The 22,117-nt window shown below is 43.8% G+C and overlaps 1 protein-coding gene across 4 annotated transcripts in view; it reads right to left on the reverse strand.

The window, feature by feature from the left end:
• The window catches only part of SH3TC2 (SH3 domain and tetratricopeptide repeats 2), a 134,486-nt gene that overhangs the window by 46,341 nt on the left and 66,028 nt on the right, over nucleotides 1–22,117 (reverse strand). For all 4 annotated transcript variants that reach the window (XM_073651320.1, XM_073651321.1, XM_073651322.1 and 1 more), the window contains exons 9-11: nucleotides 13,501–13,696; nucleotides 8,559–8,692; nucleotides 6,133–6,174 (exon numbers count right to left, since the gene is read on the reverse strand). In XM_073651320.1, the coding sequence (XP_073507421.1) occupies nucleotides 6,133–6,174; nucleotides 8,559–8,692; nucleotides 13,501–13,696 (372 nt within the window). The remainder of the gene's footprint in view (nucleotides 1–6,132; nucleotides 6,175–8,558; nucleotides 8,693–13,500; nucleotides 13,697–22,117) is intronic.

Consider the following 22,117-nt stretch of genomic DNA (forward strand, 5'->3'; position numbering starts at 1 on the left):
CTACAAAGCCCAAATTATTTTCCAGCCAAGATACAGATAAACATGATTAGTAATTTTAAATCTGGTGGAGCTTATTATAGATGGCCTAATAGAATCAGTGCTGCACACTGCTACAAAGCCCAAATTATTTTCCAGCCAAGATACAGATAAACATGATTAGTAATTTGAAAGCTTAAAACGGTTGGTAGGGTGATTTTAACCAATCATCAAGCTTTTACTCTCCCCAGGATGACACAGGGGTAGAAAAGTCATTTCGGATCCATGATTTGTTCATCTTTATGAACGTGAGTCTGTCTACATTATCAGTGGAGAGCCGCGTGCGCTTATCTGTCAGCACACCACCAGCAGCGCTGAACACACGTTCAGACAGAACGCTGGCTGCGGGGCATGACAAGATCTCCAAGGCGTAAGTGGCTAGCTCCGGCCATTTATCCAGACTGGAAGCCCAAAAAGAGCAAGGGTCCAGTGACACAGTCATGGCTTCAATGTTTACTTGGAGATACTCCTGTACCATCGTCTCTAGGCGTTGACTATGTGTCAGACTTCTTGTCTCCTGTGGCCTTGCAAAGGATGGGCTAAAAAAGTGGTGAAATGATTCCGCAAAATTGATGTTACCAGCAAATACTGTGGTTCTGTTACGGTCTGAGTGCTGAACACTTGACGGTCCCACGGTTGGCAAGTTGGAACTGTGAGATTCACTACGTGCACCACTGGTGTTTTGTGGAAAAGCACATGTAAGATTCTGCAACAGTCTCTGCTGATACTCCTGCATGCGTGCATCCCTTTCTATGGCAGGAATAATTTCTGCAAATTTACTTTTGTACCGGGGATCTAACAGTGTGGCAACCCAGTAGTCAGGATTATTTCTAATTCTCACAATTCGAGGGTCATGTTGCAGGTAGTGCAGCAAGAAGGCACTCATGTGTGTTGCGCATCCAGGAGCACCAAGTCCCTGTTGTGTTGGTGGCGAGGTAACAATCATGCTTCCTTCCTCTGTCCTCTCCCCCCAACCTCGCACAACAGAAATGTGATCAAGGTCTCCCTCATCTGATGAGTCTTCCATCAGTTCGTCCTCCACTTCTTCCTGGGCTCCTGCACCTTGCTCACTAGTTTGGCTGCTACCAAGCGCCCTGGTAAAATTATCTCCCCCACCCTCACATGCCTGCCGCCTTGGTGCTGCCGACCGTCTGGACCTTGCAGATGTTAGCCCTTCCGCATACAACTCCTCCTCCTCTACTTCCTCCACCTCCTCTTGTGCCACCACCTGACTCCGAATTCTGTTTAACATGTGCTCCAGCATGTAAATCACCGGAATAGTCATGCTGATAATGGCATCGTCAGCACTAAACATCTTCGTCGCCATTTCAAAACTGTGCAGAAGGGTGCATAGGTCCCTGATCTGAGACCACTCCTCCAGCGTGATTTGCCCCACCTCTGGATCTCGTTGGCCCAGGCTATACGTCAGAACGTATTGCACCAGGGCTTGTCGGTGCTGCCACAGTCGCTGCAACATGTGCAGAGTTGAATTCCACCGGGTAGGCACATCGCATTTTAGCCGGTGAAGTGGCAGGCCCAACGACTTCTGTAGAGATGTAAGTCTCTGAGCTGTGGGATGCGAACGGCGGAAGTGAGCAAACAGCGACCGTGCCCTCTGCAGAAGGCTATCTAGTCTGGGATAGTGGGCTAAAAATTGCTGGACAACCAGGTTCAACACGTGAGCCATACAAGGCACGTGTGTGACATTGCCCCGGCGAAGGGCCGCACCCAGGTTTGCAGCATTGTCGCACACGGCCTTCCCTGGTTTCAGGTCCAGTGGAGACAACCATTCATGAAATTGGTTCTCCAGAGCTGACCACAACTCCTCAGCTGTGTGACTCACATTTCCCAGACATTTCAAAGTAAAAACCGCCTGATGACGTTGAGCCCTACTGCCAGCATAGTATGGAGGTGTGCAGGATCCCTTCTGCGCAGTTAGAAAGCTTGTGGCATGACCAGACAGGCTTTGGGTGCAGGTGGAAGACCGAGAGGAGGTTGAGGAGGCAGAAGCAGTGGAGGAACTTTGACATAAAGAGGATTGACGCACAACTCGTGGGGACGGCAAGACTTGGACAGCAGCCCCTTGTCCTGCTGTCACCATAGTTACCCAGTGCCCAGTCAGCGACATGTAACGCCCCTGTCCATGCCTACTCGTCCAAGTGTCTGTGGTGAAATGCACACTGTCACACACAGAGTTTCTTAAAGAAGCGGTGATGTTGTGTGCGACATGCTGGTGGAGCGCAGGCACACCTTTCTTTGAGAAGTACTGCCGACTGGGCATCTGGTACTGGGGCACTGCGACGGACATAAGGTCTCGAAAATCCTCTGTGTCCACCAGGCGGAAAGGCAGCATTTCTGTAGCCAAGAGCTTGCAGATGGTGAAATTCAACCTCTTAGCTTTCTCATGGCTAGGAGGAAATGGTCTTTTACTTGTCCACATCTGAGGGACCGAGGGCTGGCTATTGTGCTTAGACGGGGTTGATAAGGGTGTCCCCGGCAAACTGCCGGTCTGTGAGGAAGATGCAGGCGGACATGTTAGGTTGCCTTGATCCAAAGGTGGTGCTATCGATGTCGGACAGCACTCAACACCAGCTGGTGTTACCACCTCCAAAGAAAATGATGACCTGCCAATCACGCTGGCTGTTGCTGGTAAAGAGGTGGCAGGTCTGCGCCCCAAAACAGGTGTGACTGCTGTCCCCCCAGTCACAGAGGATGAAGAGGACGCGGATGCACAAGATATGGCAGACGGTGGTTGGCCCGGCCGGCTAGGCCGCATTGTAGCACACTGAGCTTCCCACTGCAACTTATGCTTCATGTCCATGTGCCGGTTCATGCATGAAGTACTCAAACTATGTATTTTTTGGCCTCTACTTAGCTTTTGCTGACAAATGTTACAGATAACACGAGTTGGGTCATCTTTATCGATCTGAAAAAATGCCCAGGCTATGCAAGGCTTAGCACCCATGCGACCTGAAGAGCCACCACGACTTGTGGTGAGAGGCAGAGTTGTGTTTGAGGATGCAGTTGTTGACGTGCTTCCAGTACTACGTCTCTGTCCAGGAAGGCGCAACCTGACCTCGTCGTCACTAGCATCTTCCTCCACCTCCTCTGCTGACCTCATCTCTTGGCTGACTGTGGGTTGACAGTAAGTGGGATCTCCAACCTCATCATCATCACCCTGTGCGTTATCACACCCGTCGTCCTCAGAGCCAACCTGTTCCTGCCCTGACAAAAAACTAAAGTTGTCGCTCCAATCAGGTATTTGAGTCTCATCATCGTCTTCCTCATTGTCTCCACCAACAGGAGTTACAGTTTGGGAATGAGGGTCTACATTATGGTCAGAACCTTCTGCGTCTGGTCCTGGATCCGACTCAAAGATTCTGGGCATCAGTGCAGATCATTTCCTCGTCTGGATTCACAGAAGCGCTGGAGTCGACCTCTGATTCCCAGGCTATAGTATGAGTAAACAGTTCTGCAGACTCAACCATCTGTTCTACCTCATACTCAGACGGGCAGCTGGAGATTTGGGAGCTGTGAGGAAGCAAGTGCGATTGGGGTGACACCTTTGAGGACTGGAGTATTTGTGATGTTGAAGTTGATGTGGAGGAGAGCCCACTTAAAGGAGCACTTGATATCCGTTGAAGCACCTGCTGTTTTTGTGCCTCATCTGGAATTTGTAGCGATTGGCGTGGCCGTAAGAAAGGGATCTTATCACATTGTCCGCTAAAAGAAGTAGACATTTTAGTTTGGCTGGAAGATGGTCTTTCTTCTGCAGATGTTACTGTTGCTCTAACACCTACCCCACGGACACAACCTTTTTTCTCCTTCCCAACACGCCTATTCCCCTTTCCACCAGCAGCAGGCCTTTTTCCACTCATTTTGGTGGTTAACTAATTCACAACTCTGGAGTTGTTTGCACAAAAAAACAATGGATGGGAACCGAGCAGAGCTGAGTGGCCAAACTGTGGTATTAGGCCAAAACTATTGGCTGGGTTAGATGGAGAAAAAAATTATATTCAGTTTGCAACCTGATGGAGGTCAGTATAGATGGACTAATAGAACAAGTCCCACACACAGCTAGAAGCCCAAATATTTTTTCAGAGGTAGATGCAGATAAAAATTATTTTTAATTTGCAACCTGATGGAGGTCTGTATAGATGGACTAATAGAGAAAGTCCCACACACTGCTAGAAGGCCAACTATTTTTTCAGAGCTAGATGCAGAAAAAAATTATATTCAGTTTGCAACCTGATGGAGGTCAGTATAGATGGACTAATAGAACAAGTCCCACACACAGCTAGAAGCCCAAATATTTTTTCAGAGGTAGATGCAGATAAAAAAAAATTTTAATTTGCAACCTGATGGAGGTCAGTATAGATGGACTAATAGAACAAGTCCCACACACTGCTAGAAGCCCAAATATTTTTTCAGAGGTAGATGCAGAAAAAAAATATATTCAGTTTGCAACCTGATGGAGGTCAGTATAGATGGATTAATAGAGAAAGTCCCACACACTGCTAGAAGCCCAAATATTTTTTCAGAGCTAGATGCAGAAAAAAATTATATTCAATTTGCAACCTGATGGAGGTCAGTATAGATGGACTAATAGAATGATGCTATGCCCAAAAGATTTTACTTCACTTGGTGCAGTAAAAAAATTGGTATTCTATACACAGGTGGTATATCTTGCAACACAGATAGGCTACTCCACTGACTAACACACTCTGCAATAGGCCAAAAAGGATTAGCTTTGCTAGATTCAGCCGAATGCTGTGAAAAAAACTTGCACAGACCTGCCTGGCAAAAACTGATAGGAACTGATGTAACCTAGTCCTGAAAAGGACTGCAATTACAATTAGTCTTTACTCCCACAATCTATCTATTTAAGAGCACAGACCTGCCTGATAAAAGTCGTAGGAAATGCTGTAACCTAGTCCTTAAAAGGACTGCAATCACAACTATTCCCTACTCCCAAGCTATCTGTAGATTTGTGCGAAAATTGGCTTGAAATTAACAAGGTATAGCACACACAGCAACAGCGGTGCCGTCTAACACGCAGCTGCAGCAGTGAGAAAATGGTGGCGACGGGGAAAATGGCTTGGTCTTATAGGGCAAGGACATGTGACATACACTGCCAATGACACATGCCCTTGCTTGTGTGAAAAAAAGCACTTCGCTCCGTGTGTGCGCTGCTGATAGGCTGACAGATTGCACCTCCCCACTGCAAATGCGGGAAAGAGAAAAAAAAATGGAGATCTTCATTATTCCTGCAGAGATCCATCCCCTGCCCCTCCCCCCACCCCACTGTACACTCAAACTGCGTATTAACATTAATTTTCATCATTACTGAGAAAAAATCCAGTTATGATTTTGGTGCACGAACAGTTATCGAACATAACCTCGAACAGCCGAATTTTTTTCAAATCGTTCGTGTTCGCCGAACGGCTCGAACACCGCCCAAAACAGCTCGAATTTGAGATTGGCGAACAGTTCGAGTAGAACAACGCTCATCTCTAGTGAAGATACGAGATGTGCAGCATCTGAAACAATGGATACTGGAAGCCTGTGCTAGCATTTCTTCTGCGGCGTTGCTATCAGTGTGTCAAGAGTGGGAGAAGAGGGTTACATTGACAATCCAACACAATGGGCAGCACTTTGAACACATTTTATAAGTGGTCATAAACTTGTAAAAAACTCATGAAAGAATAAAGTTACGTTAAAACCAAGAACACCATTGTTTTTCTTATGAAATTCTCAATAAGTCTGATGTGTCACATGACCCTCTTCCCATTCAAAAAATAAAGTTGGATCCAAAATGGCCGACTTCAAAATGGCCGCCATGGTCACCACCCATCTGGAAAAGTTTTCCCCCTCCCATATACTAATGTGCCACAAACAGGAAGTTGATATCACCAATCATTCCCATTTAATTTAGGTGTATCCATATAAATGGCCCACCCTGTATATATATGTATATATATATATATTATATATATATATATATATATATATATATATATATATATATATATATATATATATATATATATATATATATATTTATATTTATGGCTTTAAGTTCATAATCTACCTTACCTGGCAGAGATTTCAGATATATTTCAACTGGATCCAGACCATCTAAAAAAGATAGCAAAAATTACACACACTACTCAACCAATGTTATAATTTTGAGTCAAACAAGTCTGTATAACAACATCTAGAACAGATGACATCCCATCCCTGGTCACTTGGAGTGGTGGGCTTGCATGCTGCTGCTCTATTGAAAATGTATGGGACTCAGAGATTGCTGAGAACATTGCTCTGCCTGGAACCTGATCTTTTCATTGGCTCTTTAGTCTGGCTCTTACTTGGGCATCCCAAACTAAGACCTCTTATTTCACAAGATTTATATGCCCTAACTGATACTATATTAAGAAATTGTGCAGAAGAAACAATCCCTACAACACTGCAGTTGACTTTTTCCTTATGCTCATTTTAGACAGGACGATAATTTTGGGAGTAAGCATTCTAAGAGCTTTCTTCCTGACTTTAATACTGTCTAAACCAGGGGTCTCAAACACGCGGCCCGCGGGCCGCATGCAGCCCTTCAAGCTACTTCATGCGGCCCGCAGGCACCATAGACTCCGATCGCGGCCCGGTCCAGGAGCTGCCGGCAGCTGTGCTTCAGTTCAGTGTATAGCCGCGCAGAGAACGGCTCTCTGCACAGCAATACCAGTGCCAGCCGCCGGCCTATCAGAGGCCAGCAGCTGACATCTGCGTCCCAGCGCAGCGGCGTATGACGTCACTGGCACGCGCAGATGTCAGCTGCTGGCCGCTGATAGGCCAGCGGCTGCCATTGGTATTGCTGTGCAGAGAGCCAGTCTCTGCACGGCAATACACTGAACTGAAGCGCAGCTGCCGGCAGCTCCTGGACCGGGCTGCGATCGGGGTCTATGGTGCCTGCGGGCCACAGGTGCAGAAAGGGCACCGAGGAAATGGAGGACAGGTGAGAAGAATCTTTTTTTCTTTTCTTGTATGTGCAGAACGGCACAAGGGACAGTCCTCCAAGATGGGGGCCAGGCTGGGGACAGTCCTAAAAGATGGGGACCAGGCAGGGGACAGTCCAAAAAGATGGGGACCAGGCAGGGGACAGTCCAAAAAGATGGGGACCAGGCTGGGGACAGTCCAAAAAGTTGGGGACCAGGCTGGGGACAGTCCAAAAAGATGGGGACCAGGCTGGGGACAGTCCTAAAAGATGGGGACCAGGCTGGGGACAGTCCTAAAAGATGGGGACCAGGCTGGGGACAGTCCTAAAAGATGGGGACCAGGCTAGGGACAGTCCTAAAAGATGGGGACCAGGCTAGGGACAGTCCTAAAAGATGGGGACCAGGCTAGGGACAGTCCTAAAAGATGGGACCCAGGCAAGGGACAGTCCTAAAAGATGGGGACCAGGCTGGGGACATTACTACAAGAGGGGGACCAAGATGGGGACATTCCTAGAAGATGGGGACATTACAACAAGATGGGGACCAGGATGGGGCATTACTACAAGATGAGGACATATCTACAATATGGGGACTGGTATGTGACATTACGACAATATGGGGCCCAGTATGGAATATTACAACAAGATGGGGACAAAGATGGGGGATATTACAAGATGCAGACCAGGGTGGGGTACATTACTACAAGATTTTGGCAGAAAAACTTCAAAATAAAGCATGAAAAAATATTTTGCCACTAAAAATGCTGCTTTATATCTAAACTAAAGTAAACAAAAAAAAGTGCACGTTTGTTATCGCCACATCCGTATCGACCCAAGCTATAAAAAATAAAACAGCAAAAATGTTCAAAAGGTGTATAGAAAAAAAAATGGTATCACTAAAAATGTCACTTTGTCCTGCAAAGAATGCGGCCCCCCAAATAAATTTTTTTTCCATGTGCGGCCCATATACCCAGCTGAGATTGAGACCCCTGGTCTAAGCCGACCAGCAATCACTCGACGAATGTGCAAAAAGTGATTATTTTTTAACTGGCTTAAAAAAAAATAATCTTTCTCGACAGCACAGTGCCCTGTATAAACAGGATATGTGCTTCCGAGAACATTGATATTACATGCAAGCAGAACAATCTTAGCTATCGTTCTGTGTGCATGGAAGTGTAGTCGGTCTGTGTAAACAGGATATTAAGCAACTGCCGATCGGCTTTCATGTAATCGTTTGGTGGTTATTTAACAGCCGGGGTTGATATGTGTAAACTGAGCATTAGTGGAAGACAGAGCCTTCAGTGATAAAAGCAATGTGGTGTGCTGAGGAGGTGAATAAAAGGAAATGAGATGTAACAGACTGAGGATTAGCTCGTGAAACTAGAAGGGTCCCATGACAGTACAAGGGTAACAAAGTCCTTCTGTCAATATACTAGTAAGTAGCACAATGTCAGCCACATCAACATCCACTTTGTTTCTGCTCCCTGCTGTGAACAGCAACTCATCAATGTACCAATAGTCATAGTACAGAACTCACCCAGCCTGTACACTGAGCTGATGTCTGTCTGCGCCAAGCTGCTGAGGAGTTCCACTGGGCCTTTCTGAGCTTCTTCATCAAACGAATTAAGGGAAATCTTCTCATCCTCACTTAAGAACAATAAATCCTTACCCCTGTAGGAATTCAATAAAAATATGATAATGACATTTTTAAATATGCAGTGACACGATTTGCGGTAGAAATGCTGTCCTGTGTATTCCACGCTAATGGGAAAATCTGTATGGCTATATGATAACAATGTTCTTTGCCATAGCTATTCCCCAGATCAGAATATTGCCTATTTTATTAACTTAGATATATGGATGACATCTCCTTTGTGCATTGTGGCAGTTCTGTGTTGTCGCTGCTTTCTTGCTAAGTTAAAGGGTATTCCCATCTCCAAGATCCTATCCCAATATGTAGTAGGTGTAATAATAATAATATTACCAAATTCCTCCAATTAGAAATGTAGTATAGTATTTTTGATTCGCTATGTTTCTTTCCTCATGTGTAGGCATTGCAAGACCTTAGGTATCCATGGTTATGGCCACTAGCAGCTAGCTAACTGTCACTTTATCAGTGGACTTAACCATGGATAACTAAGGTCCTGCGATGCCTGCACATGAGGAAAGAGACATAGCGAATCAAAAATACTCTACTACATTTCTAATTGGAGATATTTGCTAATATTATTATTATTATTACACGTACTACATATTGGGATAGAATCTTGGAGATGGGAATACCCCTTTAAATGCAATCAGGGCATTTGTATAATTGCTTGTGAGAATGTTTTCCAGAGCATTTGAGCATAGTCTTCTTATATGATTGGTCCTAAAAAGTGATAGATTGGGTTAGGGATATCAGAAAGTGAGGCCCCTCTCTCTATAGAATAAATAATTCAGTTAGATTTTTATCATAAAAGGGGTTTTCCCTTGAACAAAGTACATTCTTGGAATAATAATAATTTCTACAATTGGATGTGTTAAAAAAATGTTCATGTGCTGAGATAATCTTATAAATGTGCTTCTGCTATGTGCTGTGTAATGGCTGTGTCTGACCATGCAGGAACATGGTCTTATCATACCACAACTCCTGGGCAGGGGAAAATATAAAAGAGAGGTTACAGACAGGAGAGCATGGGATCACAGGTGCTGCTTTCTGTGATCTGTGAGATTTTGCTGTTTGTTTTTAAACATGTTTTACCTCACAGCAAGAATCAGCTGTGATCCCCTGCTGTAGTGTCTGTATACTCTCTTTCGCTTCCTCTCCTGCCCAGGAGCTGTGGTATGATCAGACCATGTTCCTGCACGGTCAGACACAGCCATTACACAGTACACAGCAGGGACTCATTTATAAGATTATCTCCGCACAGGAACATTTTTTTAACACGTTTATTTAACCCATCCAATTACGGAACTTATTTATATTCCAAGATCTATTGATTAAAGGGGATATCCAGGACTTTATTAAAAAAAAAAAAATATGGCTAAGCACTAACAGGCAGGTAATTGCAACTTACCTGCCTGTTATGCATGGCGCCGTTCTTCCCTGGCACAGAGCAGTCAAAGACCGCTCCTGCCGGGAATCTGAAGCTGTTGCTGATGTGACGTCTACAGAGCAAAGGCTTCTTTTCCCCTTTGCTCTGTTGACGGGGTGGGACTTCTGACGTCATTCTGACTGACAGCCGGATCCCAGCTGCCTAACTGGCGGTCAATCAGAATGACTTCGGAAGTCACGCCCACGCAGATGCAGCTGAATCCCCAGCAGGAGCGATCTGGGGAAGAACAGCGCCGGGCACAACAGCCAGGTAAGTTGCAATTGGCTGCCTGTTAGTGCCTAGCCACATTTTTTGTTTCTCCCTAAAGTCCCGGATATATCCTTTAAAGTGTACTTTGTTAGTGGGAAAATCCCTTTAAATTTGCCTATATGAAAAATTACCCAGCATATTAAGGTTTCATGTACCCAGCAGTTTGTATGTTCGCCTTGTTTTTGTGTCGGTTTCATCCCACACTCCAAAGACATACTGATAGGGAATTTAGATTATGAGCCCCGATGGGGACAGTGATGATACTGTCTGTAAAGCGCTGTGGAATATGATGGCACTACGTAAGTGAATAGTAAATAGTCATGTGAATAGGCTGGTAGGTGGAAGCCCTTTGGTTCCATGAGAGCTGTAGGCACTCTTTTGGTTTCTGTTTTGTGCTTCTATATGACACCATGCTACATAGATATTCTTTCCTAGGAAAATGGTTCTATGAGTTAATTTTTCCTGTCTCATTTTACATAAATCCAACGAAAACAAATAAAAAATATAAGACGTCTGCATGCCTTTATGTAAAAATAGTAGCATAAAGTGGTACAGTATCGGCCAATGGCCTAATATACGGTAAGTAGAAGATGGGCAGCAAAGTGGCTTTGCAGCACCTTTCCAGCTTCTGAGTTCAAATCCCACCAAGGACAACATCTGCAAGGAGTTTGTATGTTCTCCCCGTGTTTGTGTGAGTTTCCTCCGTGTTCTCTGGTTTCCTCCCAAACTCTAAAGACATACTGATAGGGAATCTAGATTGTGAGCCCCAATGGGAATGGGGACAGTGCTGATAATGTCTATAAAGTGCTGTGGAATATGATAGTGCTATATAAGTGAGTAAAATAAATAATGATAAATATCAGTCGTGTGCATAACTATATTCAGTGGATCTAAAGGTACTTCATGGTTAGCTGTAAAGCATAAATAGTAAAGGCTGTACAAAGCTTACACAGAGTCATAATATGTGAATAAATCTGTAGCATTAACAAAAAAAAAACGAGAGACATATAATAAAACTATGGGAATAATAATCATGTCTGTGTTCTACATTAGTATAACCATTAGGTCCTCTTTACTCTAACACCGTTGCTTCCAAGCCTTATTTTATATGCTCAGTGTGCTTCATAAAACTTTTCAGACTGATATTATAACATCCTTTCTCTATCTCTCCCTGAATTTCCCTTCCCTAGTTTTCGGGTAATCCCTTTGTAGTGCCTACTTATTTCATGTGTGTAAGATTTACGTTCAGGATGACATTTCACTAAAAGACAATTACTTTCAACTTCACAGTTTACCTAAATGATCCAGATGTGCCTTGCATACAGTAAATACATGTACGTCCTAGTAGATTACATGTGTGATCATTTAGACCACTTAGTGGCACAATTAACTGGCTCCATTAAAGGGATAATCTCACTTGCCATCTAGACTGGCATTCCAAACAGTCAGGCAAATCATCTTTATTTTATGGGCCTTTTAATGATGTCACTTACACTTAATGGCCCTGGCAATCAGGGAGCTGAACATTTGCATGGAATCAAAAGCATTTGCTAGAAAGGATCTGATTTCTATCAGTGATCATTCATTTGTGACTGTGACAATAACTTGTCTTCCAAAATTTAACAGAAACTGTTAAATGGCAGAATTTTGCAGAAAGCTATTTTTAAGGATTCCTGTTGCACCAGCTAATGTTGCCATTTGCTAATATGTCTCAAAAAAGTAAAAAAGTTAGCAAAACATTTTCAATACATGCACATTAACATTTTGGGCAGGTATATTTTTTATGGCAGCAATAAATATAATTTCTAATTTTAAAATCATAGTTTTCTTTTATATAGAAAGTAAGATTGAAGTCATAGCGCCACCATGTGGACAATCCTAGTACTACAATGTTTAATGTTTTGTGATTTTTTTTTTTTTTATAAGACATCATCTTCCGAAGGAGGTAGTGTGCAAATCTAAAAGATACATTAAAACATGAAAAATATCCCATATCTTACATCGATAAAATACAGAAATATGCTGAGATCCTTAGAGGCTTAAATAAAGCTTAGAATGGGTTAAACAGATAAAAGAAGAAATACTTAACCAATCTCCTGCTGTCCTCATTCCAATGCTACCTGGTCAGCTCTACTTCCTGTTGCAACAATGACCTACAACGCAGAGACATGTGACTGCGGCAGCCAATCACTCGCTCAGACAAGACACTGAAGCAGTTAGTGATTGGTTGAGCAGCCACAGGAAGAGAATTGTTGCGGACCACAAAGCATTGCAACAGGAGCATTCGAGTTTCATGGGGTGAGTTTTACTTGTTTTTTGTTTTTTTATGCCATTCTAAACATTTTTCTTATTAAATGGAACAAACCCTTAAAATCATAACTGCAGCATCACCCAGATCTCCATTGGGAGCAACACATAGGGGTGTTAAAACTTCTCTTTCTAGGTGCAGCCTTAAAAAAAATATTTACAAGCAAGTGTAATAATAAAATCCAGCTGACCCTTAAAATGCTACTTTAATAACCAAAAATCCAGAAGTTTCCCTTTAAATAATAAATACGACCTTTCATGGGCAAGACTGGAATACTGTAACTGCTTTTAGGTCCCAGCCACCAAATTCGAGATTACAAATGATGCTTAGGGGCCCTATAATTTCTGTATACAGCATAGTATGTACTGTATATACTTCATGCCTTATGAGAATTACAGTAAGGCTAGTTTTACACGACCGTATAAATATCATCACTCGGATAATTATTTTTGCAGTTGTCATCCGTGTTCAATATGTATACAATCCCTTTTTACAACAGCAGCTATTAATCATTTTATGGTTTCCTATGTTACAGAATAGCAATACATCGAATCTTATACTGTGTCTCCTTATGGTATCTGATTTGTTTTGCGCATCCATAGACTTGAATGCGTAAGTCTCAACTGATTTATGGAAGAAACTACTACATACTGCAATTTTTTACGCATGCAGATTCACTCAGTGAAAAAAAAAAAAGCTTATCTGTACTGCTCCACTTAATATCATTAGTCCTAGTGTGATCCATTTTTTCACTTGGACCGAAAACTTGAACTTGGCCTTAACCTCATAGCTTATTTGAGTAGTAAAGAAGAAGGGTTACTTACAAAGGCTTCAAGCAGTTGGGATCAACATGCTTTGTTTGGACAAAACCAGTGGCTCCAGTTGAAGGAGATTTCCCCACAAACCACTTGAGTCCAGGTACAAAGAAGCCAACAACCTCAATGGCATCTCCCCTGCAGTAGCTGAGCTCATCCCATTCTGTGGCTGAGTGGTTCTCTCTAGCAGTGCATTGCCCCAGTCCTAAAGAAAAAGAAAAATTTGTTATAAACAGTATAATTCTTCCTGCTCCAGAATGTAAAATATAAATAATAGTAGACCCTGTAATAACACCCAATGTAATAATATGTAATTAATTTATAAATTATTAGTGCTATCTAATAACAACTATCAGGACTGTAAAGGACTAATCATCATAGACAAGCATATGAAATAAAATGAACGAAAAAAACGATCAGAAGTCCAAGTTAAATTTAAAAATATATCACGAATTCGTCAGAGGGCAAAAGTGGTCCGAAACGCGCGTCGGGGCAGACGCATTGGTGGTGTGGAGCCCCCCTCTTGAGCTGCGGTAGTTTAAGGTATGGCATTATATAATATGATGTTTACTATAAAAACTTTACCACACTCTGTGTACCTTAGCCGCATATACTCACTTGATACTTTCTGCTATAAATTGGTGAGGTATTTTTATATATATAATATCTAGTACTATTGCACTGTTACTCCATAATGATTTGCTATCTGCTCCACCTCCATTCTCCCCATGCACAGGTTGCACTGCACATACGCACTTTCTTCTCCTTTACCTGTTGTTGTATTTTCTAAATACAATTTGTGATATATTTTGAAATTTAAATTGGACTTCTAATAATTTTTTTGTTCGTTTTATTTCATAGACCCTAAGCCAGCAGCCTCGGTGGCTATTTCTCCACATACATAGATTGCGTGTCACTACACAAATGTTTGGGAGTTTGACATTCCCCCTACCCCTGACTTCCAGAGGAATTAAAAACAGATGATGTTACGCTAGTGTAACTGAGTTTTAGATTTTTTATTTGATTTGCATCATAAACAAAGTCACTGTTATTTAGATTTCATTTCAGTGTATCGTGTACACAATTGTCTTGTATGCTTCTTTGTATAAAGACATCCTTATATGCTTAAAGCAAAATTGTCGTGTGAAAAAAATTATATTTACCTGCAGATATAGGGATAATCTGCAGGTAAATAGCGTTTAATAGCTACCCAGCCACCTTACTCAAAGGGCGGGTGTGGCGCCCCTGCGGGTCCAGTTGCCACAGAGGTACTGCATCTCATCCAGAGGTGTGGTACCCCACTCTCAGGTAAGGAGGGAGCACTACTCGGGACCCACACACCTACATCCAACACTACACCACTCCAGACCAGCAGGCGGGGCAAGATGCACTTGGTCATGGCTGAGCCCTATCCCTGGCTGGAAGGGGGGGAACCAGAAGAGAGGGAACCATGTAGTGGGTGTGGGTGGAGGAAGAAGTTCAGGGGAGCACTGAAAGAAGGGTATATAAGGAAGGTAGAAAGTTCTAGAGAGGGGTGAAAAAGAGTTCTGCTCAGGGGAGCAGGGTCCATCTTCCTGGCTCCAGTCATTGGAGCAGGAGCTGAGTTGGGAGAGTGAGGTGAGAAGACAGGAGCAGGGAGGAGGACTCCAGAGAGAGAAGGGATCCCAGGGGCACAGCGAGTGCAGAGGCCACCCGTGCGTCCGAACTCACGCTGACGTGGAGGGATCAGTCCGCAGTAGGGGACCGGCCCCAGCCTAGTGGAGTACTTTAGGGCTCAACTAGCAAACCGGAGGTTGCAGCATTTCATGTGCTGTGACCACACTCCACACTCAATCGCCAAAAAAGTGGCTATATAGACCAAGGGGACAGTCTGGACGTCGCCCAACAAGGCCAGCAGCCACTGGCTTGGGACACTGGGTGTGAGGCGCAGGGCAGGAGGGCGAGAGCCAGCGCAGTGAGACGACCTGGAGAGGTACACAGAAAGGGGTCCTGTTCAAGTGCTTCCAAGATATCTGAGAGTTGGCTGGATCACTACCCCGGAGGACACAGGACAACGTGGGCGGTTACTCACCGGTAACTGTAACACGGAGAACTTAAAAACTGTGAGTAAAACCTGAAGACTGCACCCCACTGTGTCCTTGGCTAATTACTGCGTCATCAGCCCTGCACTACACTGCATCGACAACATCTACTTCTACAAATCTTCTACGCTGCCCGTGGAGAGCTGAACCAACTCTGCTGCGTCACCATCAGCCCCAGTGGATCTGCACCGCAGCGGCGGCCCCATATAGCCACATACCACGGGTGGCGTCACGAACATTATCCCCAAATCTTTATTTCCCCAAATTGACTGTTCTTTATTTGACCGCCGGGGCCACGGACCGGGTCACTGCCACCGTGACATCCCCAGCACCAACCGGCCCGGCTACCGAGTACCCTGTGGCCCCAGAGGCGCGTCATGGGTACCAGGAGGAAATGATCTTATATCCCTCCGGGAGCAGCTTGCTTTCAGTCATAAGGGAGTGTGCAGGGCAGTTCGAGTCACTACTCACTATACTGTGAGCGTCGGCTGTGAGCACGCTCCATAACTTTGATTGACAGCTTGCTTTTCAGTGTGTTAGACTCCCTGCATATCTGAGTGCAGAGAAGGCTGTCAATCAATGTGCTGGGAAATGACCACAGTCGTCACTCACAGTATAGTGAGCAGTGACTGCAACCTCTCCATGCACACCCCTTTGACTAAAAGCAAGCAGCTCTCAGTAGGATTTAATCTCATCTCCTCCTGGTATCTGGGCTTTCAGCAAGGAATCCAGGCAGCATTTTTACGTTATTTACCTGCAGATTTACTTTATATCTGCAGAAAAATAGTGGTTTTTGCACATGATAGGCTCCCTTTAAATTATATGAAATATGCAGAGGGTGTATGCATTTTAAGTAAACATAAAGAATGAATAGCTTTTCATTTGAAATATGGGTCTTACAACCTTATGGCCCTATTTAGCCCAGTGTTCTAGAAATATTGAATTTATTTCAATAAGCTTCTCTATATTAAAGAGGCTTTTAAGAATACAGAAAATATGCATGCCCTCTCAATATCCATGAAGACACAACAGCCTATAAGTCCTACTTGACTGATGGCTCCTTTGCCGGCAGTCACACGGCATGCCAAAGAGGCTGTCAGTCAAGCAGGAAGAGAAGGCGCTCGGTGGGGTATAGAGCTGGAGTGACAGAGGCCTCAGAGCTACAAATATTTCTTTAGCCTCAATTGCATATCAATTCAAATGATGATGTCTCAGTAATAGATGAATGGACTGGACATGCAAAGATACAGGTATTGCTGGACTTGTCTTTGAAAGAGCTACAAGTACAAATAAATAGTTTACGGTGTGAAATCCTACCGACATATTCCCTTCAAGGGATTAAAGTGACATCACTTGCTAGGCCAAGAAGAAAGCATTTTGATTTGCACATTATATTAGAGTGCCATGTTACAAGCCACTACAGCACTTTGATTAAAATCATGACATATGAAAACATAAAGGTTACACTTTAAAAAGCATTGGGGGACTTTAAGGAAGTTTTATTAAAGACATCTCCTGTCTATATACAAGACATTTAAATATCAGGAAGGGGGTAAGCTGCTCAGGACCCTCCCCTGTTTACAAGAATGGTGGCTCCCAATCTGGAGGTTTCAGTCTAAGGGCTCCTGCAGACAACCGTATCTTCGATCCGAAAAAACATCAGATCGTATTCGGACCATTGTTATTCTATGAGGCTGTGCACATGTCCAATTTATTTATCGGACAAACTCGGTCAAAGGAAAAAAAAATTTTTGCATGCACGATTTGCATGTGTAAATCGGATCTCACTTGGCCATGCAAGTCAATGGGTAAGTCAAAAAAAATCTGACCGCACTTGGATAACATCTGAGTGTGGTTTGATTTTCACAGACTGACAGAATGGAGTAGATTTATTTTTCCATCTACTCCACATCCGAGAAAATCAGATCACACAGTAATCACACTCTGATCATAGTATGATCAGCATAATTGGATTGATTTTCTCAGGTGAAAGAAAACCGTCATGTGACCCTAGCCAAAGGCGGAATTCACACATCAGCTTCTTTTCTCATACGCAATAATGGAACAATTGGTAGAACTGACACACAAAACTCACATGTGAACGGGGCATAAAATTGTATTATAAGGACACAAATTCATAAAAATGCACAATAATGCCTATATAAAATGTAGGATGTCCATAGTTCCTTATTAACAGATTTAAACCAAGTTCACACTTTGTGTCCCTCACCCCTCAAATGTCACAGTGTAGTCGGTGGCATCCACTATGTAAAAAAGTGGATGCCATCAACTAAATTTTGGCTTTTGGGCAGTGAGATTCGCCGAGTGTGAACTTGGTTTTAAAGAGGAGTGTGTTTTCCCGATGGCTCAACCTACAAACATAAAGTAGGAGGCCTACCTGCAGTCCTATGCAAAATACAAAGGTAACACATTATGATATCTCAGTAACGAATTACAAACTCAGTTATCTTTATTGTCGCTGGTAAACAGATACAAGTTATATCTGGTAACTTTGAGGACAGACATAAACTTTAAATTGATATCTGTGACTGGTTGAGATCTAGGACAAATAATGAATAAGCTAGATGTTATAACAAGCAGACAAGCTGATACAATGGATCATAATAACTAGAGATGAGCGGTGTTCGACTAGAACTGTTCGCCAATCTCAAATTCGAGCTGTTTTGGGCGGTGTTCGAGTCGTTCGACGAACGCGAACAATTTGCAAAAAATTTGGCTGTTCGAGGTTATGTTCGATAACTGTTCGTGCACCAAAAGCATGTCCTGCATGTCTGGCGCTATTTAGAGCACCAATCATGCAGGGATTGTCTGCCACTCACTGTAATGCCACAGCCATGGTGGTTGTGGCATTAAAGTGGTTGCCCAAATCGATGGGAACAGTGCTCACAGTGAAACATGAAAAGCCGGCAATTCAGCAGCGGCATACACCGGTACCCGACAATTTAGAACCGAAAGAATAGAGTATCACACATAGATTAGATAGATAGAAACATGTCAGTCACATACAGTACAGACCAAAAGTTTGGACACACCTTCTCATTTAAAGAAACTTCTGTATTTTCATGACTATGACAATTGTACATTCACACTGAAGGCATCAAAACTATGAATTAACACATGTGGAATTATATACTTAACAAAAAAGTGTGAAACAACTGAAAATATGTCTTATATTTTAGGTTCTTCAAACTAGCCACCTTTTGCTTTGATGACTGCTTTGCATACTCTTGATGAGCTTCAAGAGGTAGTCACCGGAAATGGTTTTCACTTCACAGGTGTCCCTTGTCAGGTTTAATAAGTGGGATTTCTTGCCTTATAAATGGGGTTGGGACCATCAGTTGTGTTGTGCAGAAGTCAGGTGGATGCACAGCTCATAGTCCTACTGAATAGACTATTAGAATTTGTATTATGGCAAGAAAAAAGCAGCTAAGGAAAGGAAAATTAGTGGCCATCATTACTTTAAGAAATGAAGGTCAGTCAGTCTGAAAAATTGGGAAAACTTTGAAAGTGTCCCCAAGTGTAGTTGCAAAAACCATCAAGCGCTACTAAGAAACTGGCTCAAATGAGGACCGCCCCAGGAAAGGAAGACCAAGAGTCACCTCTGCTTCTGAGGAGAAGTTTATCCGAGTCACCAGCATCAGAAATTGCAGGTTAACAGCAGCTCAGATTAGAGACCAGGTCAATGCCACACAGAGTTCTAGCAGCAGACACATCTCTACAACAACTGTTAAGAGGAGACTTTGTGCAGCAGGCCTTCATGGTAAAATAGCTGCTAGGAAACCACTGCTAAGGACAGGCAACAAGCAGAAGAGACTTGTTTGGGCAAAAGAACTCAAGGAATGGACATTAGACCAGTGGAAATCTGTGCTTTGGTCTGATGAGTCTAAATTTGAGATCTTTGGTTCCAACCAACCGTGTCTTTGTGCGACGCAGAAAAGGTGAACGGATGGACTCTACATGCCTGGTTCCCACCGTGAAGCATGGAGGAGGAGGTGTGATGGTATGGGGGTGCTTTGCTGGTGACACTGTTGGGGATTTATTCAAAATTGAAGGCATACTGAGCCAGCATGGCTACCACAGCATCTTGCAGCTGCATGCTATTCCATCCGGTTTGCGTTTAGTTGGACCATCATTTATTTTTCAACAGCACAATGACCCCAAACACACCTCCAGGCTGTGTAAGGGATATTTGACCAAGAAGGAGAGTGATGGGGTGCTACGCCAGATGACCTGACCTCCACAGTCACCAGACCTGAACCCAATCGAGATGGTTTGGGGTGAGCTGGACCACAGAGTGAAGGCAAAAGGGCCAACAAGTGCTAAGCATCTCTGGGAACTCGTTCAAGATTGTTGGAAGACCATTTCCGGTGACTGCCTCTTGAAGCTCATCAAGAGTGTGCAAGCAGTCATCAAAGCAAAAGGTGGCTACTTTGAAGAACCTAGAATATAAGACATATTTTCAGTTGTTTCACACTTTTTTGTTAAGTATATAATTCCACATGTGGTAATTCATAGTTTTGATGCCTTCAGTGTGAATGTACAATTTTCATAGTCATGAAAATACAGAAAAATCTTTAAATGAGAAGGTGTGTCCAAACTTTTGGTCTGTACTGTATATAAGAAGTACAGTGACAGTGTTGGTTACTGTACTTGTCATTTAGTGTAAAGGATTTATTAAAAAAAATATTAGTGTTTTTATGCACCGTCTCTTTAAAAAAGCCGGCCTGCAATTCAGCAGCGGTACCCGACAATTTATAACAGAAAGAATAGAGCATCACACATAGATTAGATAGATAGAAACATGTCAGTCACATATATAAGAAGTACAGTGATAGTGTTGATTACTGTACTTGTCATTTAGTGTTAAAATAAAGGGATTTATTAAAAAAAAAAATTGGCGTGGGGTTCCCCGTAATTTTAGTCTCTAGCGGAGGTTAAGCAGATGGCTGGGGCAGATGTTTGAAGCCTGGGAAGGGGGTAATACCCACGGAGCTTCCCAGGCTACTAATATCAGCCCCCAGCTGAATACCTAGCCTTTACTAGCTATTAAAATGGGGGACCCCCAAAAAAATGACGTGGGGTCCCCCCTATTTTAATAGCTAGCAAAGGCTAGGCGGACAGCTGGGGGCTAATATTAATAGCCCAGGAAGGGTGCCATGAATATTGGCCCCCTCCCAGGCTAGAAACACCAGCCGTCAGCCGCCCCAGAAATGGCGCATCCATAGGATGCGCCAATTCTGGCACTTAGCCTCAGTCTTCCAACTGCCCTGTAGTGGTGGCAGTGGGGTAATAGGGTTGGCGTTGATGTCAGCTGACATCAAGCCCAGGTTAGTAATGAAGAGGCGTCTATAAGACACGCCCATTACTAACCACATAGTGAAAGTTAAAAAAAAAACACAAACACCCAGAATAAAGTCCTTAATTGAAATAAAAACACAATTCTTTAATGTTCTAAAGTAAACTCTACTTACCATCACGCCCATTCCAGCTGAAGCCAACGATTTCCTGCAATAAAAGTAAAATAATAAAGCAACATCATCCTTACCTTTCCATGGTTCCCACGACAGCTTCAGCTCTGCTACATTCACATGACAGGCTGGACCGCAGCAGAACGCTGCCATCCAGCTTGCCATGCGGCAGACACTGAGAAGCGCAGGCATGCTTATGCTCCTCAGTGTCTGGCTGTGACGGCATAAAGATGAGCCGAGGTCATGTCCAATGAACTCAGCTCACCTCATGCACGTCACTGACAGCGTGGGAAAATTCTCCTGCGCATGCGATGAGTGCAGGAGAATTTTCCCACGCTGTCAGTAACGTGCATGAGGTGAGCTCATGTCCAATGAACTCGGCTCACCTCATGCACGTCACTGACAGCGTGGGCAAATTCTCAGCGCTCAGCGCTTGAGCAGGAGAATTTTCCCACGCTCTCAGTAACGTGCATGAGGTGAGCTCATGTCCAATGAACTCAGCTCACCTCATGCACGTCATTGACAGCGTGGGAAAATTCTCAGCGCTTGAGCAGGAGAATTCTCCCACACTGGGATGGCATTGAGATGACTGGCTGGATCACAGCTGAGCTCAGCCATCCTGCATGCCATCATTCATAGACACTGCAGAGCACAGGCATGCTTGCGCTCTGCAGTGTCTCTGAAGGATGACAAGCTGGATGGCAGCGCTCAGCTGCAATCCAGTCTGTCATCTCAATGCCATCCCAGCGTGGGAGAATTCTCCTGCTCAAGCGCTGAGCACTGAGAATTTTCCCATGCTGTCAGTGACGTGCATGAGGTGAGCCGAGTTCATTGGACATGAGCTCACCTCATCTGGATGCCGTCACAGCCAGACACTGAGGAGCGCAAGCATGCCTGTGTTTCTCAGGGTCTGCCGCATGGCAAGCTGGATGGCAGCGTTCAGCTGCGGTCCAGCCTGTCATGTGAATGTAGCAGAGCTGAAGCGGTCGTGGGAACCATGGAAAGGTAAGGATGATGTTGCTTTATTATTTTACTTTTATTGCAGGAGATCGTTGG

Source organism: Phyllobates terribilis, unplaced genomic scaffold (assembly GCF_046119375.1).
Source record: "Phyllobates terribilis strain yellow unplaced genomic scaffold, ASM4611937v1 Scaffold_11__3_contigs__length_659146591, whole genome shotgun sequence".
Lineage (NCBI taxonomy): Eukaryota > Metazoa > Chordata > Amphibia > Anura > Dendrobatidae > Phyllobates > Phyllobates terribilis.